General features: G+C 35.5%; 1 protein-coding gene across 3 annotated transcripts in view; it reads left to right on the forward strand.

Annotated features, from left to right (window-relative positions):
- Nucleotides 1–10,603, forward strand: part of Ppwd1 (peptidylprolyl isomerase domain and WD repeat containing 1) — a 20,932-nt gene extending 10,329 nt beyond the window's left edge. For all 3 annotated transcript variants that reach the window (XM_050160443.1, XM_050160444.1, XM_050160445.1), the window contains 6 exons: nt 1,014–1,204; nt 3,677–3,866; nt 6,810–6,991; nt 8,600–8,681; nt 9,381–9,563; nt 10,063–10,603. In XM_050160443.1, the coding sequence (XP_050016400.1) occupies nt 1,014–1,204; nt 3,677–3,866; nt 6,810–6,991; nt 8,600–8,681; nt 9,381–9,563; nt 10,063–10,206 (972 nt within the window). In that variant the 3' untranslated portion in view covers nt 10,207–10,603. The remainder of the gene's footprint in view (nt 1–1,013; nt 1,205–3,676; nt 3,867–6,809; nt 6,992–8,599; nt 8,682–9,380; nt 9,564–10,062) is intronic.
- Nucleotides 10,604–12,841: the final 2,238 nt, after the last annotated feature.

A 12,841-nucleotide genomic window follows, 5' to 3' on the forward strand; every position in this document is an offset into this window, starting at 1 on the left:
AATGCTAGGACAACAGGTGTAGACTAACAGGTCCAGCTACCATGTGACTTGACTCCTTAATGTATCTAGACCAAATAGATACACCAAACTTCTATACAAATTAGCACTAATATAAAATTTTTCTCAGTTTTACAAACTGTTATAGAAATGTCAATATTTTGTTTTATTAGATTGAATAAAATAACTTCCACCTGCTTTTTATTTTGTATAATGTACCTACTAAAATTTTAAGTGACTTACACAACTTGCATTATATTTCATTAAAAATGCTACTCTGAGGCTTCTTAAAGACAGGTTTATTTCTGTAAAGAGAGCATTAGTTATATAAATCAACTGGTTTAGTGTATTTGTTTTTTTTTTTTATTTATTATGTATTATATACAATGTTCTGTCTGTATCCCTGCAGGCCAGAAGAGGGCACCAGACCTCATTACAGATGGTTGTGAGCCACCATGTGGTTGCTGGGAATTGAACTCAGGACCTTTGGAAGAGCAGGCAATGCTCTTAACCGCTGAGCCATCTCTCCAGCCCCCAGTGTATTTGTTTCTTAAGTTAGAAAATCAAATACTATTGTAGTATTGGGATCAAACCCAGGACCTTAAGCACTTTAGTCTACAAGTAAGCTTCATACCTTTGAAATACATATTTGTTATTTCTATGTTGTTTTGTTTGAGACTTGATCTCATACTGTGGGCTTGGCTGGCCTGACATTCAGTATGTAGCCCCGGCTGGCCTAGAGTTCACAGTGTTCCTGCCTCAGCCTTCAGACTGCTGGGATTCCAGCTGAGAACAACCATATTGGCCTTGAACTACTATTTGTGACTAAACTTGCCAATGTCTTCTTTAATTTCCTGCTTATAAGGTTTAGAATGCTTCTTAAATTACATGAATATACAAAATCTCAATGATTCTCAACGTGTTTTTTTTATTCAGTGCTCACTGTTTTAATTTATGTATGGATGTCCAGTATATATGTATGTAGTTTTTTTGTTAATGCATAGCTTATTTCCTAGATGTTTACTGAACTGCAGCAGATGAGGCAACAGCTACCAGACATGGAATTTGGCCGACGAATGGCTGTAGAACGTGAGTTGGAAAAGGTGGATGCTGTAAGATTAATTAATATTGTTTTTGATGAGACCGGACACTTCGTGCTATATGGAACAATGCTGGGCATTAAAGTTATAAATGTAGAAACAAATCGGTAAGCTTTAACATGATTTATATATATTTTTAATGCAGTTATAGGGAACCATTTCCTCCAACAGGGAAACAATGAAAGTTTTGTTTGTTCCAGAGAAAGTGGAAAGGTCCCAAATGCTTAAACTTAACCAAATGTTTTGACTGGATTTTTCTATGGTCTCTCAGTTGTTTATAATCTTATGTAAAAAGTTTCCACTCATATTTGTAAAAGAAATAGAAAAAAGATATGCATAGTTTCAGGGTTTTGGGTTTTTGTTTTTTGGGCGTTTTGGGGGATGATTTTTTTGGGCTTTTATTTTTTTCTCTTTTTAACAAGTTTCAGTCTGTTTTGCTTATTGATTTAAGTCAACCAGACTTGTATTAAATGTTACCAAATACTTTAACCACAGAATTCAGCATCACATGCTAGACATAAAGACAGAGCTAAAATGCATAAAACTACAGTAACTCTTTTGTGCAAATAGCACATTTGGTGTTAGTAAAGAATATCTACAATCAGATACTATGACTGAATATAAAGAAAAGAACTTTGAAAATATTTTGATAAAATTCTTGTGTTATACATTCCTATGTATAAATAGATTTATCTTGTAGTTCTTGGTAATATAAAATCATTAAAACTTGTAAAAGGTTTTTATAACAGGAGTAAGTTAAAACCCCATTGGTATCTGGGGTTGGACCAGGATACCCTGTGGATTCCAAACTCTAAGGATACTCAGTCAAGTAGCCAGTCCCTCATGTAATATCCATATGCTCTTATATTTTAACTATATGTAGATTACTCATAATTCCTGGTATAAATGTTATGTAAATACGTATTGTACTATATTGTTATAGAATAATGACAAGGGAAAAACAGTATACATGTTCAATATAAACAATTTAAAATATTTTTAGTCTTAAGTTTGGACCTAAGATACAGAGCCTATGAGTACAGGGGAATTAATGAGTGGTTTGTCTTTGCTTTATTTGTGTGAGAGAGAAAGAGTGTGTGTGTGTGTGTGTGTGTGTGTGTGTGTGTGTGTGTGTGTGTGTGTGTGTGTTTATGCACACCAGAGGTCAATGTTAACTGTTTTTATTACTTTCCACTTTATTTTGAGACAGTGTCTCTTGCTGTACCTGAAGTTTACCTATTGGGCTAGACTGGCTAGCCAGTGATCTCCAAAGATCTTTCTGCTTCTGCCTCTGCCTTTTCCCTCCCCCAAGCAGGGTTATGGATGTTTGTTTCATGGCTGTGGCTACTAGAGATCTAAACTCAGGTCCTTGTACCCACTAAGCCAGTTTCCCAGCCCTCAGGTGTGTTTTCTCTTTATTAGAATGTTTAAAGCAGTTGTTGGCTCACAACAAAATTAAGAAGGTATTGCTTTCCCATGTATTCTCTACCCTCTTACAGCTCCTGTCAAAGCAGTACATTTGTCAGGTGCTAAACATACGTTGATATATCATTATCACCTAATACTTACCCATTGTTTACATTAATGTTGCTGTTGGTACTGTACATTCTGTTTGGACAAATGTAAAGGACCAAGTGCTCATCACTATATTATCAGTCAGCATGTTTTCACTTCCTTAAAATCCTGTTTCACCTATCCATTACTCTAACTTCTGGAATGACTACTAACTACTACAAGTAACCTTTCTTTTTTCAAGACAGGGTCTTAAACTGTTGCTCTGTATGGGAATTGAATAGCCAGAGATGGCCTTGTGGTGTGGGAGGTCCTTCTGTCTATGTGTTGCTTTTATTGGTTAATGAATAAAGAAAGTGGCTTGGCCTGATAGGGTAGAAAGAGCTAGGCAGGGAAGACTAAACTGAATGCTGGGAGAAAGGAGGCGGGGTCAGAGAGGAGCCATGTATCCCCAGCAGAGAAGGACACCAGAACTTTAAGCCTACCAGGAAGCCACAGCCACATGGTGATACATGGATAGTTGATCTAAGTTTTTTTACATGTATTTATTTATTGTTGGGGAGAGCACATACCATTGTTCATATTCGAAACTCAAGAACCCAGTTTCCTCATTCCTCCATGCGGATCTTGGGGATGGAACTCAAGTTGTCAGGCTCCATATCAAGTGCCATTATAACAATGAACCTAATCTCTGATCCAGGATAGTTGATTTCTAATTTTCATATGTCAAGCTGTTATGACTGAAATTCTGTTTTTTTCTGCATATTTGCATAGTGTATATTTATTTGTACAGGTGTGTCTGCACATGTATACAGGTGGAAGTCAGAGGTTAATGACAAGTAAATCACTGAAGGAAGCCAGAGCTTACCGATTTGCCTAGTTTAGCTAGTCAGTTTGTCCTGTGGATCCTATCAAAAGCACTGGGGCTATGGTTGGTCTACCTGGTTTTTATATAGGTACTGAAGTTCCAATTCCAGTCCTCAGGCATGCAAATCAATTTATTCACTAAGCTGTCTTCTCAGCCTAATTCTGACAGTTGTATTATATTAAATATTTTATTTTTCCAGGTGTGTGCGGATCTTAGGCAAGCAAGAAAATATTAGAGTGATGCAACTGGCTTTGTTTCAGGGAATAGCAAAAAAGCACCGAGCTGCAACAACTATAGAAATGAAAGCCTCTGAAAACCCCGTTCTTCAGAATGTTCAAGCTGACCCAACAATAGTCTGTACATCTTTCAAAAAGAATCGATTTTATATGGTATGTGATAGTCTAAGTGATGGCAATTACATTCGTGTTTTTTCAGCCTTGCTGGGAGTTTTTCTTGAAACATGTTGGCAACAGTAGCAAATTTTCCAAACACCTAAAACATCAACCTACAACAATATTGTAGAATTTTAAACTAAGAATTGATATTTAAGTATTTCTGTATTCTTTCCCATTATGTTTAAAATTTTTCCCATCTGGCTTCTATCACTATTTGTGCTAAGGCAATAGGAAACTAATAATTATGTTCATAATTTTGTTTACAACAGTTTTTACTGTGAGTTTTTAATAGTTTTTTTTTTCAACTTTTCACTTGAACATAATATATTTCCCAGAACGCATACAATTTCTTTCTCTAAATGTATTTCCTTGACTTTTTGTTCACTGTAACAGTGCTATTTTGAAGCGATATATTCTGAAGAATCTTCTCCTCCCATGGAGAACTAAAGTGCCACTTGTTGGGGTTGTTGCTCAATGATTATTTCTTACCTAGCATTGGAAGAGGAATACTGAGAATGGGCTAAAATCAATCTTCTAAGCTATTTATGAATATTAATATTACCCAGGCAAAGACCTCTACTCTGACACATTGTATCCTTTACAACTGCAAACAGCTTCCTAAGGTCTAAGTAAGATTCCTTCATTGTCTATAACTGACTTTTATCTCTTTCGTGGCTTTAGCCTTCTTCCTTTTTATTTACTACACTGACAAGATCAAATTTATTCTATTATTTTTTAACTTTTTATTTATTATTTCTTCCACTCACATGTTTTCTTCCAACTTCTACTTCAGGGCTGAGCTTGAAATCTGTTCACATCAGTACTGAGTTATATGCACCTGCTAATGGTCTGCCTGTGCTTCTCTCGTCATATGCAGTGTGCTTTGGGAGTATAAATTAATAATCTGTAAGCTCGGGGAAGAGGTGTATCTTTGACACTGCTCTCTTCCTCCACATGACTTAAAATCAATAAATATGGAGTGCTGTATAGCTTCACACTCATCCACTGATGTCTATACAAATTGTAAGCATTTGTGATGGGTTCAAGTAAACACAGTTGATAAATGTAAGAAATAGCAATTTCCCTACCTACCCCAACCAAGCTTTTAACCTAACATACATAAATTCTTTAGTGTGAGAATTTTTTCTTACACCCTCTGACTCATAGCTAAGAACTCATTAATTTATACTAAATAAAAACACTGATTGTGTTTTTATCTATAAAGTTAAAATTATCAGAGACAAATTCTTGTCATATAATAAACTCCAATCATTTGCTGTGGCAGTTCATGTCTTTAATCCCAGCACTCAGGAGACAGAGGCAGGTGGATGTTTGTATGTAAATGCATAAATATATAGGTTGCTCAGTCCTTTTAGTGTTACTTGCACATATATGATTTCAGAGTTAATTGATATTGGATAAGCAATTAAAGGATTTATCCCTGGGGAAAACTATTTCTTTTGCTCTCAGTATTCCTTAGATGCCTGCAGTTTTTTAAGGTGGGGACCATAGACTTTACCATTCCATGTTAGCATGTCTATTTGTATCAAACTTATTTAGGTCTTGTTTAGGTACCCATACTGTCAAGGGATCATGAGTGACATTTCCCTATCATTTCTGGAAAACACAGTCTTATAGATTTCTTGGTCCTCTGGGTCTTAAAATCTTTGTGCCCTCTGCCCCCCCCCCTCTTCCATGATGTTCCTGGAGCTTTACAGGAGTTGTGTTATAGATGTATCCAGAGTGTTATGAATAACTACTCAAGTCTAATACTAGAAAATTTTGTTACTCTAGAATTAGAAAATCCCCTTATTCATTACCCTAAAAGCTTGCCTATCTTCAACCTTGGCAACCATTCAAATCTTTGGTTTCTGTAGGCTCCCCTGTACTGGAAGTTACACATTGAAAGCAGCCATGGAGGATGTGGTTGGAACTGGACACTACATAATCAGTTGCTATCTGCATTTTGACTAGTTGTGTGTTCTATAATGGTTCCCATCTGCTGCAAAGAGAAGATTCTTTGATAAAGAATGACAGCTACACTTATTTGTAGATATAAGGATAGGTATTTAGAGTGTAATTAGAAATTATGCTGATTTAGTGAAGAGATGGTATATGGTTCTCCTGTAAGATCCATGACCTATCCCAAAAGTTGTGTTTCTACTACCAGAATTAGACAGTTGTTGGTTACCTCCAAGACATGAGTGCCACTATTATACCCTTGGGGATATCTCATACTATTGTAGATCCTAAGTGTCATAGCTGGGTAGGACTATTGTTACTTCCCTGCTTCAGATTCTATGAAAGCTCATCCTTAGGGTAGAGGCTTTCAGGTCAGACCCAGCTCAGATCCTCAGTCCTGTGTCCAACATGCATGAAGTCTTCACCAGTAGGAACCTACCTTCAACCTTTGGGAGGCAACCATCAGCAATGGCAATAGCATATATTGTTTTGATGGTTTCTTGAACTCAAATGACCAAGAACTCCAAAGGGAGTTCCTCACATGATACTGGATTTTTTTTGTTAGTTTTATGATTATTAAGGGTAGCATTGTCTACCCAAATGGCATAACTTCTTTTAACCTCTCTATGTATATACATATACATATATGTATTATATATAATTTTTAGGTGAATAAAAAAATGGTCCCTTATTGCCTCCTCACACATCCTAATTGTTATTTTCTCCCTCACCTTTGGTATTGACCTCTCTTCCTCTCCCCAGGATAAAGCTCCCTTCCCTGTTTTTCACCTTTTCCTCCTTTATATAACCAATATCCTACCATTCTCTCTAGCCCATAGCTCTGTTTGACAGTCCTAGTTTTTGAGGTTAATCCAGGTCTATTGTAAATTCTTACTTTCCTTTAAAAGTAAATTTTATTTTTAAATTTTTACCAGATAAGTTTTTAATTCAACCATTCACATTTTCTTTATTGAGTTTACCAAAAGAGAACCAGAAGATACAAAAAGTGCAGATTCTGACCGAGATGTTTTTAATGAGAAGCCTTCTAAAGAAGAAGTCATGGCAGCTACTCAAGCTGAAGGACCAAAACGAGTTTCAGATAGTGCCATTGTCCACACAAGCATGGGAGACATTCACATCAAACTTTTTCCTCTTGAGTACGTACACAAATGCCAATGTCAATGTGTGTATTTGGACTGCAACTTAAAATTGTTACTTTAATTGATTTTGAGTAAGTTTGGATAAAACATCTACTCCTTAGTTTTCTGATACATAAGTTCTTCTAGCGATTTTAATGTAGGCCTATTATGAGAACAAAATACACTGGTTATGAAAGTGCTGCCAGTGATAGGACAGTTCCCTAACACGCATAAACTTCTTGTTCAGTCTCCAGTACCATACATAAAGTATGCTGGAGGTAAACTGTAAAGATGCACAAATGTTACCAGTGATTGCACATCCAAATAGGTCTTAGGGGCTTTTTTATAGACAACTCTCCTCCCAAAGCAAATCTGTTAGGTAAAGGTAGTAATTTTTGTCTTCTGGAATTTGTTAGTCACCTATTACAATTTTAAAAGTGAATTCTAATGAAAATCATAAGGATTTTAAATTCTTTTTACAGTTGAAAAATATCCTGAATAGTTAAAATATTTATAAAATAGATTAACACCTTGATCTAAAAGAGATGATATCTTTTATGTTTTCATTCAAAAGTATTTATTTTGGATATAACAACTTGATACCAAGCAAAGAACTAGACAGTTACAGATTCTTACACAGTCCTTTTTCAACCACTTGGTGCATGTGCCTCTTTGAATCTGCTGCATGAGTACTTGAGGCCAAGATTCTCCTGATTCCTCCTTCTATTCTCAGCTCTCAGAGGTATTTTGAAAAATAATTTTATGAGATTAGAAACAACTTAAAAATAATCATGTTCTTTTTTTGTTTTTTTTCGAAGCAGTGCTTCTTTCTTTGTGTAGTCCTGGCTGTCCGGGAACTAGCTTTGTAGGCCAGATTGATCTCAAGCTCACAGAGATCCACCTGCCACTGCCTCCTGAGTGCTGTGATTAAAGGCGTGCATCACTACTGCCTAGCTAAAAATTTCATATTCTTATTGAGTGATTGTCACTTAAAGTTGAATAAATTCAGAAGATGCTATTTCTTTGAATAAGTTTAGAAATCACTGAACTATAATATTCTTTTTAGAAGAAAATTACTTTCCCCCAAAATAAACATAACCATGCATGCGTGCATGTATTGTGTGTGTGTGCGTGTGTGTGGAGAGAGAGAGAGAGAGGTGCCACCACCACCCAACTTTATATATGTAATTTAAGGTGCTGCTGTCTTTGGGTTTTTAAACTGCTAAATAGCTCTAAAGTACCACTATCTTCAAATTCAAATACTAATTAGTAAACATGTAATGACAGAAGAACACTACTACTTACCTGCCCTTCCCGCCACTGTCATTTCTCAATGAGATCACATTATGACAAAGACTCCTTCTGGCATGTTTAGAACTTGAGAACATTAGAAAATGGCTATTCAAACATTATCTTTTTTGTTTTGTTTTGTTTTTTTGTTTTTCGAGACAGGGTTTCTCTGTAGCTTTGGTGACCATCCCGGAACTAGCTCTTGTAGACCAGGCTAACCTCGAACTCCCAAAGATCTGCCTGTCTCTGCCTCCCGAGTGCTGGGATTAAAGGTATGCGCCACCACAAACATTATCTTAAAATACTCTGAATAATTTCATATTTTTTATACAATAGGTGTCCCAAGACAGTGGAAAACTTTTGTGTTCACAGCAGAAATGGTTATTACAATGGGCACACATTTCACCGTATCATTAAGGTAAGTTATACAAATTTCATGTGATTTAAAGAAAAGTATGCTCCTGTATAACAAGAGTTTAAGTCTCTCAAATCCTCTTGAACACATACACTTTACTACAAGGTAAGACAGCATTGGGTGGTCATGAATGTTTAGTCAAGGAAAAGGCATGACTCACGTTTTAGAAACAATACTCCAGTACTTTGTCAGCAGCTAAAGAAAGGGTAAAAGAATGCACTAAGGGATGTATATTAGTCTAGTGGCTAGATAAGGCAGAGGTCTGGGAAACACAAGAGCTGTAATGAGATGCACCTCTAAGACTCTGAGGAGGAGTGAGCTTGGTCCCAGAATTTGTTTGTTTGTTTGTTTGTTTTGTGCAGCATTCTAGGAAAGCCAGTGAGCTTAAGGAAAGGAAAGAGGAACAGATGACGATTATATAAGAAACAAGACACTATGTAAATTCTAAAACATTCTTTGGACTATTAGGAAAAATAATGCAATATAAGACATTTGCATTTTTATTTCAGTCATTGAATAAGTAGTGACTCAGCAATGAAATCTAACATACAAACTTATTATGGGGTTAATGTAACCATGATATAATTCGAGGAAGTTGACAGTTTTAATGAATACAAAGCACTCTTAACAGAGAGATATAAAACTGCACACACATTACATATAAAAAAGTCAAGGTATTAATTTTATATTTTCTGTTAACAGGGCTTCATGATTCAGACAGGAGATCCAACAGGTACTGGTATGGGAGGAGAAAGCATATGGGGAGGAGAGTTTGAAGATGAATTTCACTCAACATTACGACATGACAGACCGTACACACTAAGCATGGCCAATGCTGGATCAAATACTAATGGATCCCAGTTTTTTATAACAGTAGTACCGACGGTGAGTATTTTATCTATAAATGATAAGTTCATGGTTAATAAGCTGAGAATATGAATATAGTAGGGAATCCGCATTATTCTGTTCTCTGTACTATTAAACCTTTCCAGTTAGAAAATAGAAAATGATTTAGACATGAAAATTTAAACAATATAACAAATGACTTTAGAAAACACTATTTCTGTCTAGTAGGAAATACAATTTCTATCTTAAGGATACTCGACTTTCAGTCTCTGCTCTGCCACCACTAATTTTATGTACCTTAAAGCAAATTGTTTCACCTTTCTTGGCCAATTTCCTCATCCTTTGAATTTTTATTACTTCCATATAAACTAGGGATAACTTTTAAAAGCTGAATACTCATTATTAAGAAAGCATTAAACTTCATTTTAAATATATAATAAAATTAAGTAAAATTTAAATTTTGCTTAACTATCATAAATTTGATTTAATAAATTAGTTAAATTTACCAAATTTTTCTGGTTTTGTTATTCCAATACAGCCCTGGCTTGATAATAAGCACACTGTGTTTGGACGAGTGACTAAAGGAATGGAGGTTGTGCAGAGGATTTCCAATGTTAAAGTCAATCCAAAAACAGATAAGCCTTATGAGGATGTCAGCATCATCAATATCACTGTCAAATAAAAGGGACTTAACACAAGACTGTTTCACATTTGGAAATGTAATACTTGATGAATATGGAAATCATGTTTTAAAAGATAAAACTGTATTTTTGTATTTTTAGTTAAAGGTCATTTTTAAAAACTGCCTTTGATTTTTCTTGGACTAGTTCTGATCTTAAGGGGTGACAAACTGAAATGCACTAAATTCAGGAAATAACATTTCTTATAGGCAAGCACTCTTCTGATTCAAATTCAGTATTAAATAATGGGTTGGTATAATTTCCTCAATTTCAAAAACATGCTCTTATAGGTTTAGTGATCCTTAAAGGAAAAGATCAAAAGACATTATATTTATTCCTTATAAAATATCCTTTAAATTGAAGTATCAAATAAATGACCACTTGAATTTTTATTTTTAATGAATGTTCACTGTTTTCATTTGCTTTTCCTAATGTAGTTAAGTAATTTTTTTTCTAATGAATTACATTTTAATTCAGTAACCATCAAGAATAAAAGAAAAATTTAGTATCCTACAGTAGAATCTATTAATAGGTGTGGTGGGATGTGTCTGTCATCCCACCTAGCACATGTGATATGAAGGTAAAGGCCAGGCTAGACTACATAATGCCTGGAAACAAATTCTAACAGTACAACGAGTCTAAAGTCTTCATTGATAATATTCTTCAACTCCCTTTAACTGCTAACAACAGATTCTGTCTTCCTGACAGCCTCTTCAGAAACTTAAAAAAGGGACATCTCAGTAGAGCTGCTTCAGGAGCCCTGTTCCTACCACTGATCAATAGCATCATTTCATTTTGTTTGAAAATGCAACCTGCAAGATGAAAAAGTATGTCTAATTGTGCCTTCAAAGCAAGGTGGGTGGTAGTGGTGGTGCAGGCCTCTAATAATCTCAGCACTTAGGAGGCAGTGGCAGGCAATCTCTGTGAGTTCCAGGCCAACCTGGTCTACGGAGGGAGTTACAGGACAGCCAGTGCTTCACAGAGAAATTCTGCCTCAACCACCCCTACCCCTTCCAAAAAAGTGAAACAAAAAGATAAATTTTGGTCAGGCAGTGGTGGTGCACACCTTTGATCCCAGTGCTCAGGAGGCAGAGGCAGGCACATCTCTGAGTTATACGCCAGCATAGTCTACAGATGAGTTCCAGGACAGAGCAGGATACCCAGATACACTGTCTCATAACCCTCCTCCCCCAAAAAGAATTTTAAAAAGAATTTTGAGCTTACTCCATTAAGGATTTTGTTACATTTACTTACAAGTATTACACTCATCCTCAAAGTAAAATTTTGGTAATAACTGCTATCAAGTGGTAATAATGTTTGATTCCTCAAACATTCAAGTATTTTGCTTTAATAAAAGAATCATAATATGCAACCAATGAATTGGTTTCATATCATTTTATTTGAAATAGGGTCTCATGTATCTCAGGCTAGTCTCAAAGTCTCTATGTAGCTAGTGATCCCTCTCAAGTGCTAGGATCACAGACACATACCATAATGCCCAGTTTATGCAGTACTTATGGAGCTGGAACCCAGGGCCTTACGCATATTACCATGTATTCTACCAACTGAGCCACACTGCTGCCCTTGAATTATTATTAATGCACAATCTCACATTTAGTCTGTTTTCTCTTTTGGAAGAATACATGTGCACATCAGTCTTCCCTGGTACCAATTTGCAAAATGAGGACTTTCCCAATGTTATATAAGCATTAAATAAATACTATCTTTTTAAGATTTAGGCAAGCTTTTCAAGCCCATCCTCTGCTCCTTTCTTGGTGGTGATGGGGATGGAATCTCGGGTTTTGTTAAAGTCAGTCCAAAAACAGATAAGCTGAGCTGCATCTCAAGCTCACCAAACCACTGTAATGACCATTATGTGGCTATGTAAATGGTTCCTGTGAAATACAACTAAATTTAATCAAAAAGTTTTCACTTTTGTTTACTGCAAAAATTTAGCTTTCCCTCCAAAAGTTTCTTGTACCTTTTGTTTAAATGTGACCTGAATATAGAATAACATCTCTAAACCTTTGAATTAGCAAATAAATCCTATCTCAAATGTGATAGGTTAAGCCATTCTCCACTCCTTTTCGTTTTTGTTTCTTTTAGGCATAGCACAAATAATGAAGTTCTTCTTTTTTGCAGTGTTAGGGATTAAACACAGGATTTCATACATGCTAGACAAATGCTTCTATTATTGAGCTATGCCCAGTCCTAATAAAAGACTTAAGAAATTTACTAGCAATTATGCTAGATGCATAATTTATTAAGCAGTTTTTATAATAACAGCTCCTTAAAATTAAACATTTTATTGCTTTCTATACTGATCATATACGTAAGTACAAATAATGTCTTCTGTTGGTTATAAATCATTCTTGAATTACAGACCAAGGGCTATATACTTAACATACCTGCTGTATATAAGTAACACAGCAATAATAACTAGATGTAATAACTAGATGTAATATAGAATTTCAGGCATAAGGCAAATCCCAGTACATTGTAGTTAAAACATATGCCGATTTTTAAAATGACACTTCCCAGAGAAAACTAGTACACTCTTAACAAATGATTAGCCAAATGATGTACGTATGCACAGTAACAGGAGCCCGTCCAAGAAAAGAACCACACATAAACACT

The sequence above is a fragment of the Alexandromys fortis genome, unplaced genomic scaffold, assembly GCF_014885135.2.
Source record: "Alexandromys fortis isolate MF-2015 unplaced genomic scaffold, M_Fortis_MF-2015_v1.1 scaffold_76, whole genome shotgun sequence".
Classification (NCBI taxonomy): Eukaryota; Metazoa; Chordata; class Mammalia; order Rodentia; family Cricetidae; genus Alexandromys; species Alexandromys fortis.